This window comes from Barbus barbus, assembly GCF_936440315.1.
Source record: "Barbus barbus genome assembly, chromosome: 3".
Lineage (NCBI taxonomy): Eukaryota > Metazoa > Chordata > Actinopteri > Cypriniformes > Cyprinidae > Barbus > Barbus barbus.
In genome coordinates, this window is record NC_136731.1 from 33,717,064 (window position 1) to 33,733,754 (window position 16,691).

The 16,691-nt window shown below is 37.0% G+C and overlaps 2 protein-coding genes across 3 annotated transcripts in view; one reads left to right on the top strand and one right to left on the bottom strand.

Moving 5' to 3' along the window:
* Positions 1-920: 920 nt before the first annotated feature.
* LOC306850915 (C-type lectin domain family 19 member A-like) lies at positions 921-4,607 on the bottom strand. Its single transcript, XM_079386878.1, has 5 exons — positions 4,470-4,607; positions 3,564-3,741; positions 3,369-3,462; positions 2,773-2,905; positions 921-1,672 (listed from the first exon to the last, which is right to left on the bottom strand). Exons 1-5 carry the CDS (start codon positions 4,555-4,557, stop codon positions 1,632-1,634), a joined length of 534 nt encoding a protein of 177 aa, XP_079243004.1. The 5' UTR covers positions 4,558-4,607; the 3' UTR covers positions 921-1,631.
* A 4,821-nt stretch (positions 4,608-9,428) lies between these two features.
* Positions 9,429-16,691, top strand: part of LOC306848009 (serine/threonine-protein kinase SMG1) — a 34,580-nt gene continuing 27,317 nt past the window's right edge. For both annotated transcript variants that reach the window (XM_079382312.1, XM_079382313.1), the window contains exons 1-12: positions 9,429-9,597; positions 11,578-11,735; positions 13,672-13,824; positions 13,941-14,077; positions 14,164-14,222; positions 14,771-14,984; positions 15,075-15,200; positions 15,287-15,359; positions 15,440-15,537; positions 15,620-15,793; positions 16,145-16,366; positions 16,527-16,628. In XM_079382312.1, the coding sequence (XP_079238438.1) occupies positions 9,521-9,597; positions 11,578-11,735; positions 13,672-13,824; positions 13,941-14,077; positions 14,164-14,222; positions 14,771-14,984; positions 15,075-15,200; positions 15,287-15,359; positions 15,440-15,537; positions 15,620-15,793; positions 16,145-16,366; positions 16,527-16,628 (1,593 nt within the window). In that variant the 5' untranslated portion in view covers positions 9,429-9,520. The remainder of the gene's footprint in view (positions 9,598-11,577; positions 11,736-13,671; positions 13,825-13,940; positions 14,078-14,163; positions 14,223-14,770; positions 14,985-15,074; positions 15,201-15,286; positions 15,360-15,439; positions 15,538-15,619; positions 15,794-16,144; positions 16,367-16,526; positions 16,629-16,691) is intronic.

Here is a 16,691-nt window from a genome sequence, read left to right on the forward strand (position 1 = left end):
ACTATTTCATTATCTCTAAAACATATCTGTATATATTTATAACTTCAGTTGTGTACAGAGAATGGAACAAAGCATGTTGCAATATAGATTAAATAGAATATAGATATAGATATAAAAAAGCTGTTCAAATGACTTCACTGACAGAAATACTTTGGTTTCAAGGGTGACCGTTTTTAACTGTCTTCAAAAATGTTTATTCCACCATCTCCCTGTCTGCTCTGAAACTTCTGAGAGTTTGTTCCACTGATGCTGTTCATGTAATGGTTTATTAAGTGTGAGAAGAAATGAAGCAAACCTCTGATCAGCAGAATCCCTTCAAAGCTCTCTTTCACAGAGATTGTAATGTGTGAATCAATCAGAGACATGTATTAAATGAGGAAAGTGTATTTTGGTTGTTCCATAATGCATTAAAGTGATGTTTATTACTGGGCTTTTCTCTTTGTTTTAGTATGCTTTTTTCATTTTTATAGAAGGAATTTTTATAGACTCTTCTTATACCTTTCATATTTTATATACCTGCACTTTGGTGCAGATTGGACATCAGTAACATCCAAAATCATTGGTTCATTTATTTTTTTAAATGTTATTCATTTGAAATATTTGTTTAAACCATTATGCAATTGCAGTGATGACCCTGGCAATACACTAATTAAATCACAAAAAAAAAAGGATTCAGGCTTGTTTGTGTAAAAATGTTCCATCTGCAGGCTTTAAGAGGAATATAATTACTCTGAGGTTTACAATAGGGTCAATTAATTACTCTCTTCAGCAACAGGGGAACAGTTTAATCCCAGGCATATAATCATCAAAACTTGTTTACGTATCTACAAATTGAATTATCCTCTTGACATATTTCAAGATTTTATTACAAAATTCCCATCCAGCTGAGCTTTGAAATGAAAAATTATGACAAATCGTATAACAAAAAAATGTATTTTATTAATTAACTTTTATGGTCCATCACCCCATCATGCATGAGACAATGCAAAAAAGACACAAAACAATGGTTAAAGATATCCATTTAGTACATGTTTGCATAGAACATAAACAATGGAAAAGCACAGTGGAAAAACATGTAAAACATGTTCTGTGTGAACAGCCCCATAATATATCATGTTTTCTAAATATTGAGGTATATTCTAAATAAATAAGGATAGTTAGTGACAATTATGTTATTATTATTCATTATTATTAAACTCATCTATTTTGTGACAGTGTTGAATTATATGAAGTGTAATATAACTCCTCTTCCTGTCATTGTAATTCAACATCCTTGAAAATCCAGATCAGCTAAACCCGTTCTTAATGTTCTGAATTTTGGAGGAAATTTTGGGAGCCTTGCTAGCAGTCGTGTGGATAAGAATAGAGGTTTTGTGTGTGTGTGTGTGTGTGGTGGGGGAGGTCACTAATTGGCACAGCACATGAACTAGAGAGAAAAGCAGAAAAGGTCATCTGCCTAGCTGAGGTTAAGCTCTTTCAGTCAACAGAGGCTTAAATGCCTTCTCTTTTAGAGGCTCACCTCCTAGGTCAGTGACAAATAAATGTGCACAGACGGACACTGACAGTGTTTGGGATTCCAGATCAAGACTCGGATTCCTGTCTCAAAGTCTGCCACAAATTAAAAATATCTTCTAACTTCGTATAAAAGCCTGGGGTCTCCAGCAAAAGTACCCTGTTTGAAAAGAAAGAAATAATGTTTCAGAGTATTAATGGCCAGATGATTGGGTGGGGACCCCAGTTTTCCTTAAAAAAATAAAAACATCCATGAGCTAAGTGTTTGGTCCAGATCAGTTTAGCCATATACTGCAGCTCACTATATACACTAAAAAAATGTTATTTATTGGATTCTGTGGTTCCATGAAGAACATTTAACATTCTTGTAAGATTCTCTTTAGATTATCAAAAAGTTTGCCCGAGAAACAAATGCTTCTTTTAAGAACTGATCACTGAAAGGTTCTTTGGAAAAGCAAAAATGGTTCTTCTAAGGCATTGCTGCTGCAAAAAAATAATAATAATATATATATATATACATATATATATATATATATATATATATATATATATATATATGTACAACAATGATGGGAGGACAATGGGGGCAGGGAATTGGAGTGAAGGAAGAGAAATGCAAATGGATGGAGAGAGCCCTTCATCACTGCAGGGATGGAGATGTGCGGACATCTTGTTGCTACACTATGATTGAGTGATGATTGGGGTGTCAGTGTTGACCATAAAGAACTGGATCATCAATCTTAGATCTGAGGTTAGTTTTCCAGTGTATGAATCTTACAGACGAATGGAAAGGCCTTATCACAATTGTTGTCATTCCAAGACCTCAGTGCTGCAAAAGATGGAAAGATGCAAACATTTTCTTCATTTTGTAATGTCCTGTCTGTTACATAATTAGTGGGGCTGTCAATCATCTATATGCTGAATATCTCTTATTACTGGTTTCACAAAAATATTTAGCCGCATGACTGTTTTTAGCATTGATAATAATAGGAAATGTTATTCGAGCAGCAAATCAGTGTATTAGAATGATTACTGAAAGATCATATGACACTGAAGAGTGAAGTAATGGCTGAAAATACAGCTTTGCCATCACAGTTTTAAATTACATTTGAAAATATATTAAAATAGAAAAAGTGTTATTTTAAGATGTAATAATCTTTCACAATATTACTGAATGTTACTTGAATTGTAGTTTCTTAACATGTTATCTTAACTGTACTAAATTATCTAAATTGATTTCTGTTATATGATTCAACTTACCACTGTTTTGTCTGTACCAGATCTCCACACAATCCTCCTCCTGAGGGATGCGATGAATGCCATCATCTGGTTGATTTCCATCCCAGTAACTGTATTCATAGGGTGACCCGTCTGTCCACTCCATAGTGCCCTCCTACCGACAAACTATGATTAACAACGCTATCACATTTGCTTACTCCTTGCCCCTTGACCCTGAAGCAATAACTAAATCTTCCTGCCAAGCTGGAGTTAATCGCTTTGGTGCTTTCTGTATCATTTGATCTAGGATCTCAAAGAAACTTTCAATTTACAAAACTGAGGGTTTGTTACAACATCATCCATAACCTATCTTCCTCAAATTGGTGCTAGACCAAAGTATTGGTTCACCACTGTCTGGAAATGATTAAACGTCACTCAGAAAAACTATATTTTCCAATCATGGGATTATTAGTGGGAGGATTTACATACTGGGCTTGGCCTTTTACAACACACACAAGCTAGTCAGTCATGTAGCTGTTAATGGGTTACTAGGAATCATGACTGCTTCACACAATAAAACATCAGTGAATCATTGAAACATCAATATTTTGTGTTGCTCTTAAACTTATGAAGTTTACCTGTCTTCTATCATGAAGGCCAATCCAAATATCTGTTGGAATTCCTGGTACACGGCTGTTCACAAGATCATAGACAAACACATTTTCTTCCCAGCTATGAAAAAAAGTTATTAGAATATGTACATTTTAATAGAAGGTCCAGCAAAAATCCTGTACTGTAAGACAAAGCGCAGCACTGTCAGTGACGAGTCATACCTGTGGATGGAGGTGAGTTTGGCAGACTTGTGTCCATTTGAGAATTCAGCACAGTACAGATCTGCCTCAGCCCAGGTGCGGTTCAAGGGGAAGAAGCGGTAACAGTAACCCTCAAATTCAGTCCAGAAGAGTGGACATGTCACAGGCTGGTTTGAGTCTGACAGTTGCAGGGGCAGTGCTAGAGCAAACCGGTAATTACATTAAATCCATTTTAATTTAGCAGTATACGAGCACATAATAGGTCAAACACTTACAAACACCACAAAAATATATTATTACGTTATCTGAAACAGCATCTGGAAATTATTTAGCTGATTTCAGAATATAATGTCATTGTTTTCTGTTCACAGCACCAGCCTGCTTTCAATTTAGTTTGAACTGTGCAAGAGCTAAAAGAAATTCTGTTTGCCTATGCAACAAAATAATTATAGGTTACACTTTTTATTACAGTATTTAAATATTACATTACAATAACTGCAGTCAGCTAAATGTAAGAAAAATGCTTCCTAAAAAAATGAATTGCAATGTTAAGGCATTTGTAGGTAAGGAAAACAACTGAATTATTTAGTGGCAATTTTTTTCCAGCATAATATGTTACAGAGAAACTTTTCCTGCCTTTCAAATCTGAGTCATACTTAACCTTTAAAGATGGATTCACTGCTAGTCTGAGCTCTTGTAAATCAATAAAACATGGCAACTATAGCATTTATGTCACATCCTCATTCACTGGGTAAACTGACTGCAAAATGCAGATTAAAACTATGCATTATAAACAGAAGCATGTATAATGTGGCAAAGCATCTCTGGTTTAGCTTGAGGCTGTCTATTCACCATATAAAGAAGCAAATTAAAGCATATTAACCGTGTCTGCACTGTATCCTTGTCTTTGGTTCTGGTGGTACTCACCTTGTGTGATCTTGATGTTTGTTGAAGGCAGAGCCCACACTGGGAAGCCGGTGATCAGTAGGGCTAAACACAATTCCCAACAGAGCATGTTTAGTGCAAGAGAAGAGATTGAGATCTGGCATGTGTGTGTGCGCGTGTGTGTGTGTGCGTGTGTTTTTGAGCATGTGTGCTGCAGGACAGTGTGGAGTGTTGGGGAGATTAGAGGGTGTGTGAGCCTCTCTCAGTCCCTCTCTCAGTTTTGTTGGACTCTTCCTACTTGGTCAAGTCCAAAACACTGACATCAGACTGTGTAAGAGAGGGAGAAAGAGAGGACCCAAAGCCTAAAACTGATGTTTTGTGTCAGTAACCTAATGTAATGCTCCCTGGGTGGACACTTTACAACATACACTATCCTTTGAAAGTTTGGGGTCAGTAAGATTTTTTTTTAAATAAATTAATACTTTATTCAGCAAGGATGCATTAAATAAATCAAAAGTGACAGTTAAGACATTTATAATGTTATAAAAATGTCTGTTTCAAATAAATGCTGTTATTTGGAACTTTCTATAGCACCAAATTAGTATGAATGATTTCTGAAGGATCATGTGACACTGAAGACTGGAGCAAATGATGCTGAAAATTCCATCACATGCCATCACAGGAATAAATTACATTTAAAAAATATATTAATATATTTAAATAATGTTAAATATATTAACATTAAAATATTTAACCAACACTAAACTAACTCTATTCATATAAAAATAGCAAAAAATAAATAAATAAAATATATGACCTTATCTTACTATTCAAAACAACTGCTTTTAATTTCAATTTTATTTCAATTATTTATTTTAATAATTGAATTAATCAAAATGGAACTTAATTTATTCATTAAAATCAATAACAGTTTTATTAGTGTTCTAAGTCAGTATTATGTTTGTTATATTATATTAACCTTTTGCAATTTTAACGTTTACATAGATGGAAAACATCTAATTCATATTGTTGGAGACACATCAAACACAACTGACCTGTGATTCCTCATTAACTTGTGAAATTCAATCCGCAAACATCACAGAAGGGCCACAACCTGGAGTGAGTAAGATAAATGCTTCAGAAATACCAACATGTTTGCCAATAGAATAAACCAAGAAAATAAGCTAGTAAAATGGTAAAAAATCAGTTAAAATAGTTAAAATACGTTTAAATAAAAAATTATAATAAAAATAAATAATAATAATAATAAAATAAAACAAAATATGTTTAAATAGTTAAAAATAAGTGAGTTAAATGGTTCAACTTCAAGTCTATGGAAACATTTCATCTTGTAATAATTAGTTGGAAATATCGTGACATCCAGCTTGTCTGTAGAGCTATTGAACACCCACTTCACACTACTTGCTTAGTTCCATTAGTCTCCCCTGACACCGTCTTGCATTTGATAGCGTGTCTGCTTTATCTCATGGCCTACAGAGCCCATGCTATTAAAGGCCCAGAATTCCTCTTATCTTTGTGGGGGCTGCCGCCTATAAGAGCTAAGGACAGGAGCGTGGCGATATGATTCATTCTTATACTGAAGAAGGACTCTATTTAAGATTTCAGATGGGATTGCTGCTAAATATGGTATCTAAATAAATATGGAGTCATTTTGTATGTCCTGTTGCTGTGTCCTGCCAGGTGTAGACAAATAATATCTAACATGCAGTACAATAAAAGAAGGAAAGTCTTTAAGGAACTTTTTAAACTTTCATTATCATTTAGGAATATTTGACTGTATAGTAGCCATGTGCACACTGCCCCAAAATTTGGTTGTCAATTCACCTTGTAGTCCGGTTCAGTTCAAATGAACTGAATGCTTAAAGATGCTTAAAAATGAGCAGACATGACAACACTTTGAGAGCGTGCTCTGAGAAGCAGCTTTCTGATCATAAATAGCAGTGGCTTAGTTAAATTCCCAAACATAAGTCTTTGGTTGCTGTAATTTTACTTTGGTCAAAAAAAGTGGATACCAAAAATAGCGGTCTTCAGTTTGGTTGTAACTTGAAAACAATAATTTAGGGGATTCACTCCCGTATTCAAATGCTATTGTCACTCCTGAAACTTTACAGTGTGTGCATTGCCATATTAGGGTTCTTCAAAACCATCTTTATAGAGTCCAGTTCCAAAATTCATTCCCTGGATCCCTGAGTTTTCGCCCAAGCCGACAATGAGAAAATAGTTCAGACATTTCCAGTGCATCATTGGGCGTAGCCATGAGGAAGATGAACTGAGACGTGTGAGCTAGCTAAAAATATCTTTTTTTGAGTCTGGTATTGATTTTGAGTCGGTTCAAAGCCAGCTGATGTGCAGACATGAGATGAAACATAGCACCCCTGTTTTATTGGTAGAATTCCCAAAAATATGTTCTTGTATGTTGTACATTTTACATTGAAAAGGGGTGATTCATTCCAGAAAAATGTCTCTGGTTACCTTTTCTTACATTTTCCTACATTGTTTGTAATCCCTCAGGTGTAGCGCAGATGGTGGTGCACATTAGATAAGCAACAGCTGTGACATTCAGCACTTCCTGTTGCAGGACAGTCGAACAGCTGCACATATTGTTAATTATGAGTGCTTTTTGCTGACCTCCATTGAGCAATTTCCATAAAATTATGCTTTCTGCAGTGCTTAAGGTTTTTTTTCTGAAGAAAACACAAAAATGTGGCCAATAGTGGTTTGCAGTATAGCTATATAGTCTTAGTTAACCCAAAGGGTGCAATAACACACTTGTGAGCCATGTAATCTCCTTAAGTTACCAGCTGTCATCTCTGTGTACTGCTACAGTGTTTATTGTGCACATTGTTGCTTAGCAACTTCAAATCCATGCATTGAGGTGGGCAAGGGTGCCACAAAAAGCATGATATCACAGCAAGGCTCTGTGAAAGTGAATGGGCCGTTTTCAGTGGACCATCTCTTTCTAATTGCTGGAACAAGTGCAATGGTTTGAGTTTTACTGGATATTACTGCAAGACATTACAGAAATATAGAAATATAAAATATATATTGGGCTGATGAATTCTGCTTCAGCTCCTTGCTACCATCTTGTGGTATAATTATGCAATGTGGGTGTGGTGAATGAATAAGCAAATTACATTGTTTGTCCTCAAATAATAGACTCAAACTCTATACCAAACACATTTGCTTCTTATTAATGTGTTAATATTATGTAATAATTATCGCAAGACAAACTTTGATGTTGGCTTGAGAAAGAAAATTAAATGCTTTTTGCATAAAATTAAAGTCAATTAATGTTGACATGGTCACACATCGCAAACTGCAATGGGGTTCGTCTTTTTATTTAATAGGGACTTTGCTCGTCAATCAACAGTAACATACTGTAAATAAGCCAGAGTTAGCCCCAATGGCTCATTTTCATCTGTTGCCCCATGCCAGATTTTAAAAGGCAACCTAAAAATCTGAAACACAGTAAGTTATCACATATTTTGTTTGTTTATTTGACAAAATTTAAAACATCATACAAAAAAGCCCCAAAAGATTATTCATACACATTTCAAAACGGTAGAGGATAAAATACACAAAAAAGCCTTCGGCTTATTTCCATTCCACACATAAGCATACAATAGCATTTACAATTACATACAATAACACTACTAAAGATAATAATGGCAGTATCATAAAAAATTAAACATTTACACATGATTACAAATACAGTTTGCTTTCAACCATTTCTTTAATTTATATTTAAATGTAAAACAATTGTACTACTCCTTAATTCAGTAGGTAGAGTATTCCAACTGTTAATGGCTCTGACTGAAAAGACTGTCCAAATATTGTACGCCTAAACTGTACAGCAGTGTCCTCTAGTAATTTCTCTGGTTCCTCTGCCATTATTATTATTCTGCGTTATAAACTGGCATAATGGGGGAGGTGCATATCCATTTAAAATCTTAAAAATCAAGCAAGCATCAACCAAATATTATAGTTAATAAAGATAGTTATTAATATAGTCAATATATTATTAGTTAAATGTATTATAGTTAAACATAGTTAATAATGGTTAATGAATATCTACACATTCTTAAACCAAAATGCATTGACATGAGAAATAAATGATTTCTGAAATAAATAAATAAATAAATAAATGAAAGAATGAGATTATGCTCAAAATAAATGAATGAAATAATGAGTTTATGCTCAAAACAATAAAAACAAAATAAACTTAATTCAAGTTTGTTTTTCTTAGCCCAATTATTTTGTTCGTTGTAAGCCTAAAATCGCTTGATTTTGATCAATAAGAAAACAAGACTTAATATCAATTCTATTCTCGTGTACATGTATCTTTATTTAAGATTTTTATTTTATTTGTTTTATTTTTTTGCAGTCCAAAGACGAATTGTACAAATTGTGTTGATAGCATACCTACCAATAACAATGTACCAAATATAAAACCAATCACAATATGCCTCCCTGAATCTAATGATGAATGGGAAACTTTAGCGAGATGTTCTTCAGTTAAACAGCACTGAAATGCTGGCTTGCATTCTTTTCTTTTCTCTTCTTCGTTTTTCTCCATTTCAAACACATCCTGTTGTCACTAGGCAACCACGCGGAGAATCGAGCTACGTCAACAGATGTTTCTATTTTCTGCTCAAGTGAAGTTTAGGTGAAATCTCACATCAAATTATTACTTTTTCACGCTTAAGCTACACTTGCCACTTCGCTTGCCAAGCTTCAAGTGAACGAACAACCTTGGAGTTATTTTAAGTAAGTCCATGTTTCTGCCATTGTGCGTGTAGGCACCATGGGAAATGTATTTGCTTCGGCATCTGCATTAATAACAACAGAGCTGCAGTTATTTCTAGCCACCGACAGATGGAGCAGCCGCCGTGTGAACCGCGGTGAAGGAAACAGTGGAGAAATAGATGGGAGGGTCAGGCCGAAAGCCTCTCAGTTTCAAACACACTCAGTGCGTTTCAAATCTGTGCATGGATATAAACTGAACGGTGAAAGTAGGGTTTGTTTGCGGACTCCTCCCGTGTTAGACGGGTCATGCTGTCTTCGCGAAGGTAATGAGCCGCAAAGCCCTCGGGTCTCGGCTGAGCAGCGCCCACAAACTGCAGCGAAACTGGAATGACTGGCAGCCCAGGTCAGTAGCGCACCACACGGCCGAGCGCTCGCACTACAGACCGAGGCTTCAGCGAGGCCTTGCTCTCCTGCGCCTCTTTATGAAACACAGCAGCGGTCTATCTCCACGTGAGGAGACTTTTCTAAGCATTCATCTCGCATCACGTCGCACGATAACGAGGTTGAGCTCTAGTCTGTAGGAATAGTCAAACCGACTAGTGTCACGCGCTCATGTTCATTTTTTTCAGGTTGGCTAGCAGATGTTAGCATGAGCTAACTCACAAACAATCGGCGAACGCTGGCGATATTTATCATGTTTGCGTTTGTTCGCTAGCTTTGGTTTGTAGACTGAGTGAAAATGTGAGCGTAACAGCAGGGATTTGTGTATTTTGAGAAGCACGCGGATGTGTCCGGGCGTTCATTTGTGGTTTGTGAGGGGAAACACGCGTGTGGTCCGACACGTTTAGCCACAGGCTGCATAGGGTTAGTATTTCAACATTTGCGATGAAGCTAGTTAACGTTAGTCAATTTATGTTGTAGTATGCGTATTGCAGACATACGGGATAATATTCGTCTCATACTGATTTAATGCTTTTTGAACTCCTCCTCATGTCACTTTGCTAACCAGCTCCATTATATTCGTTGTGCCGCTGACTGTGAAGCGGATTCCTGGTTTCAAACCTTACGATTGTATTTGTCATTTTAAACCGCTTTCATTTGGACGTTTTCATAGTTTAAACCGGACAAGCCAGGTGAAATTTGGACTCAAAGTCAGCCGAGTGTGCCTGTGTTTGTCTTAAAAGCTTAGCAATTGGCAGCGAGTGCATTGAACTTCGAGAGTGAAAACTATCTTATTGTTTGAATTCAGTCTAGTCTCGTAATCAAATAGCCAATGTCCATTCAGTAACTTTGAAACAACTACTTAATGCATTTATTTAGGATAACCATTCACGGTGTTCCGATGAGTTGCATTATTTGAAACCATGTGGAAAAATGAAATCTCAGCTGGACTGTCAAATGTCTTCTTGTCCATAAGTCCCGGATGCAGATGCGATTTTTATCAATAGCCAGGGAAGATTCATGAATCGTGCTTGTATGATTTTGTCTTTGTCGATTTAATGGTTCAAATTGTGAGTACTAATACTTTCTGCCATGTTAGAAAAGTTCTATTATTTAATGTTTCGCAGGTGATGTACATGATCTACTTTATATATCTGTGAACTGTTAGAATTCAAAATGTGGTTTAATTAGGATTATTAAAGTTATAGTGCACTCAAAAAATGAAGTTTAAGTCATCTCATTCAGTCAGTTCGCATGTTCCAAACCTGTATGGTTGCTTTCTTCATTGGAACACAAAATAAAGGCTACATTTTTTAAGGATGTCCTAGCCCCATTTTTTCCAACATAATGAAGGTGAATGAGAATGGACGTCAGGTTCTAAATTGGCCAAAAAAGCTGATATCAATGATTTATTAATATGTGGGATCATTGATCTTATCAGCATAGTGACTGATCCACTTCATTCGTCTGAATGATCCATTTGCAAAGTGGACTGATCCAATTTATTGTTTGTTGTTCCATAGAAGAAAGGCTTATGGATTTGGCATAACATGGTGGCAAATAAATGACGGTGTTTGTTTTGGGTAATATAATTGAGTAGGTACCTGTTGATTTATGGTTCATTTAACTGGCAACTATTAAAGTTATAGATCTAACTAAACATTCATGTTTGTTCAGGATCAATGTGTGTTTTTTTTGTAGATGTTCCTTTTACACATGAATGGATATTTGTAAGTTTGAGGTCTGTAAGATATTTTTTTCCAATTACTGACTTTTGTAAGGGTGTGTAAACAAATTGTGGTGTTTTATCCATATGATGTCATCAAAGAGTAAATACCAACTCCTTTTTGTCCAGTTGCACAATAAGTGGTCAACTCTGGTCAACGTGAACATGGACAGTTATGTTGGTGTAGCCATTGATGGTATATCGAATGTTTTTCAGAGGCGAAAGTCTGTCAGCCAGCCAGGACGGTGTGAAGAGCAGTGTCTCTAGAGACCGTGGTTCAGAAGTTCTTTTTGACATTCTGCCCTCTGACCAGCCTGGCACCCCACCACTGCACAATGAGGCCTTCACTGCCACAGACATACTTGAAGAAGGAGGTGTGTGCTTCATCTTGCCCTTTGTTTACCCTGGGTTTAATCAGATGGATTATATCCGCCAGTGTTTTTACCTGCATTATTGTGGTTTTCAGCATCAATACCATGTGTCATTCTGCTGAGGGTTTGATGATTATTTGTGTATCACCCTGATTAAGGTTTCTGTTTATAGAAATAGAAAGAGAAAGTAACGTCAGCAAGGGCTTTTCTTTCTTTGTTTTTTAGTTTAGTTTTTTGGAACGTCCCAGAGGTTCCTTGTGTGAATAAATGTGAAAACATGACACACAAACAGTCAAAAACACACACACTACAACAGTTTTACACACTGATGAGATAAATTCAAAACAATACTACAAAAACCGGTAATAAGTGTTGCTTGTGGTACTCCCCAAATGTTTTATTCCTCAATTTAATGTACTGTAGAGTACAGTACAATACAGCAAACAACAAAAATAATTATTCTGCCCCAGTATCCCGTCTTTGGTCTGGGACAGGCCAAAGAACCTCTTCAACATCACAGGCTATACTGGCCTTGGCCAGGCAGTGGGGGTAAAATCCTCTCGCATGCCTGATGTCCTTGTGTCATTGTTCACAAACAAGATAGGCAAAATGCTTAGTCATGTTGCCAATATAACAGTGCACTCTGTTAGAATTACCTGCTGTAAACTATGGCAACAGCTTGGATGACAGTTACTGTACTGAAATGCAGAAGGCTGCACTTCTTATGCATGTCATATATCCTTTCAAAAGCACAAATGTACACATTACTGTATGAGGGACATTGATTGAAAAAGACTGGATATGATTCACAGTTACACTTTTACTAGTGGTCTGACCAAAAAAAAAAAAACCACATTACAATGTCATTGTGAATAGAATAGAAAAAGAAATATGTGCACAAAGGCGAAAAGAAAAATGAGAAAGTCCACTATCAGAATTTGTAAGTCTTGTGTTGTCCTCTCTCTATATATGCTTTCCAATTGAAGGTTCATGAGATGTACCTTTGACCTATTTCAGAGAGCTGATTTGTCATTGGTTGATCTATATTCTCTTCATTAGTGAAAGTCGAGATTCACTTGAACAATTCATGGCAAATTTATAAAAAGTCTAATAGAAATGTGTAGAAAATATGCTTGACAGTTTGACAACTAGATCAACCATTTTGCATTTACCGTAATGATTTATACGATGAACTAATGACTTGAGGTTTTGAGGGGTAAGCCTATAGCACAGAGAACTATACATTTTGAGCAAGATGACATTAGCAACTGATAATGTAGGAAACCACAGACAAATGTACCTACAGTCAGTTGCTTGAATGTACCAAAGCAATCACAACTTGTTCAAAAGAATAATAAACTTTTTATGATGTGAACAAGTGACTAGATGATGTGGAGGTTGAACGAGTAGTTTTGAGAATTTTATTTCTGATTCGAGAAACACTGAGAAACACTGTAAGCTGACTTTGGCCCTTTATCCATCGAAGGTTCTGATTGGTGTGTGATAAATTTAGACTCTTAGTGTTTCCACTTGGGTAATTGTGTGCTAATTGAGCTCAAACTGTGCAGACTTGAGTGAACAATATTGAATGCTAGTGCTTTCTAAATGACCACATGGTGTAAGCACTGAGAAATGTAGGGATTTGTGTGTAGAGTTTTGCAGTAACAGTTCACCAAATCTGACTCATGTGTCAAAGCAGGGGAATAGCATTTATAGTTAAGCAAAATGGGTGTGCTTTTTGAAAAACAGCATTATGGTTTTGAAATTTTAGTTCAAAAGCCTGGTTATAGTGTTTTAGCAATCGAGGAAAACTGTAATAGAACCTACGTTAGTGACACAATGTTCAAACATGTTTTTAAAGTCTCTTGTGTTTTTTAAGATTTCAGATATAAATGTTATTCATTTAGAGAAGGGAACTGACTGTAGTCTTGCTTTCTAGGTGGATATGACGCTGATGGAGGCCTCTCTGAAAATACTTATGGTTGGAAGTCGCTGGGGCAAGAGTTGAGAATCAATGATGTGACTACTGATATAACAACTTTTCAGCATGGAAACCGTGCTTTAGCTACAAAGGACATGAGGAAATCACAGGGTGCATTCACCTTTCAGTGCTCATACATTACTTGTTTGGAATGAATTGCCTTGGAGCTTAAGTGGGGCTGTTGAATTCATTTATTTACTAGCATCACTTTCTCTTTTATGCCCCAGACCGACCGTTGGCTCACTCTGAGGAGTCTCGTCTGGCCAATCTTCTTCGGAGAGCGTCACGGGAAGATGACCGGGAACGCAGACTGGCCACTATGAAACAAATGAGGGAGTTCATTGTGCACTCTGAAAATAAAGTGGTATGGTCTGACATGCTCAAATGGATTTTTATGTGTCTGTAAAGTTAAACTGTTTTTAATCTGTATTTTGTATTCATACATTACAGGTCCTAGTGAAACAGTTGGATTCCATTTTGAGCACCCTGAATGACATTTTGAATGAGAGGTATAACTGCACAGCCTATTTTTAACACAGTGGAGGGTTTTCAGAATTCACTCCATTGAGGGTATATTTAGCACTTCATAAACAATTTAACTAGCCATTATTACATTTTGTCCCAAATGGCACCCTAAGCCTTTGCAGTCTTCCTTCAGGTCCACACTTTGTGACAAAATGCTACGTAATAATTATCAGGTAGCAGTTTACTTTGGAGATCAGTTTGGGCAAGGGCGCATGGTGGCTGCAAAGTGAGCACTCACAAGCACAGTTCTGAAACTTAATGGATGCGCATGTGGGGTCCATTGTAAGTTTACAAGACCACAAGTTCACATGAAATGTACCATTTGGGTCAGAACCATTGTTATCCTAGATTATTTTGGCCATGATAATTGTGAAAATTTTACCTAATTTCAACTCAAATCAAAATTTAATATCCATTTATTTATATATGTAAAGTAGCCTTGCAATGAGCACGATAGTGATCAGTCAACTGGTCATTATTGCATAATAAATCCATGCAGCACCTGATCACATGTTTTTGTTTGGCCTTACAGTAGTAAGCTCCTACAGGAGCTCAGGCAGGAGGCCGCGTGCTGCCTGGGATTGCTCTGTGCCGCCCTCAGTTATGAAGCCGAGAGGATATTCAAGTGGATGTTCCTCAAGTTCAGTGTGTCCACAAAGGATGAGGTGAAGCTTCTGTTTCTGGTGGCAGTGCACAAGGCACTTGAAACAGCAGGGGAGAAGAAGGCTTTTTCATCTGTAATGCAGGTATTTATTCAGCTCCGTTGCTAAATCTTGGCTTACCCTTTTGTATAATCTTTTTCTGTGCCTGAAATGTTTTACCGTTTTGCCATTCAGTTGGTGATGAGCAGCCTTCAGTCTATCTTGGAGAACTTAGACACACCAGAGCTGTTGTGCCAAAGTGTAAAATGTATTTTACTGGTGGCCCGGTGTTATCCACACGTATTCAGCACCAACTTCAGAGTAAGCAGTGCTAGCAGTCTTAAATTTAACGTCTGGAAATCTGAAAGGAAAGTACTTATAAATTAACTGCTGCTTTTGTTTTTCAGGACACAGTGGATATCTTAGTAGGTTGGCATATAGACCACACACAGAAACAGTCTCTTACTCAACAAGTGTCTGGTACGATTTGTTTTATATTTAGTTTCATTTCCCTTTTTTGGGAAATAACCTGTCTAACCTGTCTTACTGTAACTTTCTAGGGTGGTTACAGAGTCTGGAGCAGTTTTGGGTCGCAGATTTGGCCTTTTCAACTACATTATTGGGTCAGTTTTTGGAAGATATGGAGGCGTATGCTGAGGTAACATGAATTGTTTTAATTTGGTGTCTGATAGTCCATTTATTATGAGATTTCTAAGGTTCTAATGCTTTTTACTTTATAGGATTTGAGTCATGTTGTATCTGGGGAATCAGGAGACGAGGATATTCCCCCTCCCACAGTATCCCTGCCAAAACTGGCAGCCCTATTGAGAGTTTTTAGCACAGTTGTGCACAGCATCGGAGAACGATTCAACCCTATCAGAGGGCCTCCAATCACAGAAGCATATGTCACTGATGTTAGTAACCAACACGCATGGCCTCTGCTTCAAATATCTGTTACTTCAATACAAATAGATAATCTAAGACAGGGGTGTCAAACTCAGTTCCCTGCAGAGTTTTGTTCCAGCCCTGCTCCAACACACAAACCATGTAGTTTTCAAATAAGCCTGAAGGACTTGATTAGCTGGATCAGGTGTGTTTAATTAGGCTTACATCTAAACTCTGCAGGGCTCTGGCCCTCTGGCCCTCTGACACCCCTGATCTAAGATAAACTACTGTGATTTATAGATTCACAAACACTTGAGAATACACACACACACAATCCTATACTGATCTGACGTAAATTGTTTGCATTTTCTCGCTCACAGGTTTTGAACCGTGTTTTAGCCTGTGTCACCACAGCCAAGCAGGTGTTCTTTTCGGAGGCAGTGCTGACTGCAGGAAATGAGTGCGTGTGTGTCCTGCTAGTGAGCATGGACTTGGGCAACCAGCTGATTGATGCTGTAATCTCTTATGGCCTAGACCAGCTGGACAGCTGCCAGTGCTGCGGACCAGAATACAGCATGTCCGTCCTCACCCTGCTTATGCTGGTAGGACTTGACTTGATTAATCCAATAATCGACAGACTGGAGTAGAATTTGTGGGATTTACATAAATGTCATTCATACCTTGGCCTTGTCACTATTATTTCTGTCTTTGAAATAGTTTTTCACACGTTTAGTCAATTATTTTCTTATGTGTGATTTGTAGATTGTTGACCAGATAAACACCAACATCCCGGCTGCTTTTGTGGAGAAGTTGATGGCCCCAAATTCCCAACTCTTGGAGCTGCGTTTCCATAGAGAAAGAGAGGTACGATTAGTAACCTCAGTTGTTAATAAATTCAACACACACAACAGCTACGAGTTAACGCTT

Excerpts from the sequence above, each read along its gene's own strand:
- LOC306850915 (XM_079386878.1), bottom strand. The coding sequence starts at position 4,557 with ATGCTCTGTTGGGAATTGTGTTTAGCCCTACTGATCACCGGCTTCCCA. Across the intron at positions 2,906-3,368 it reads GCCTTCATGATAGAAGACAG|GAGGGCACTATGGAGTGGAC; the intron begins GTAAACTTCATA and ends GTTTGTCGGTAG. Across the intron at positions 1,673-2,772 it reads CTGGTACAGACAAAACAGTG|GGTACTTTTGCTGGAGACCC; the intron begins GTAAGTTGAATC and ends CTTTTCAAACAG.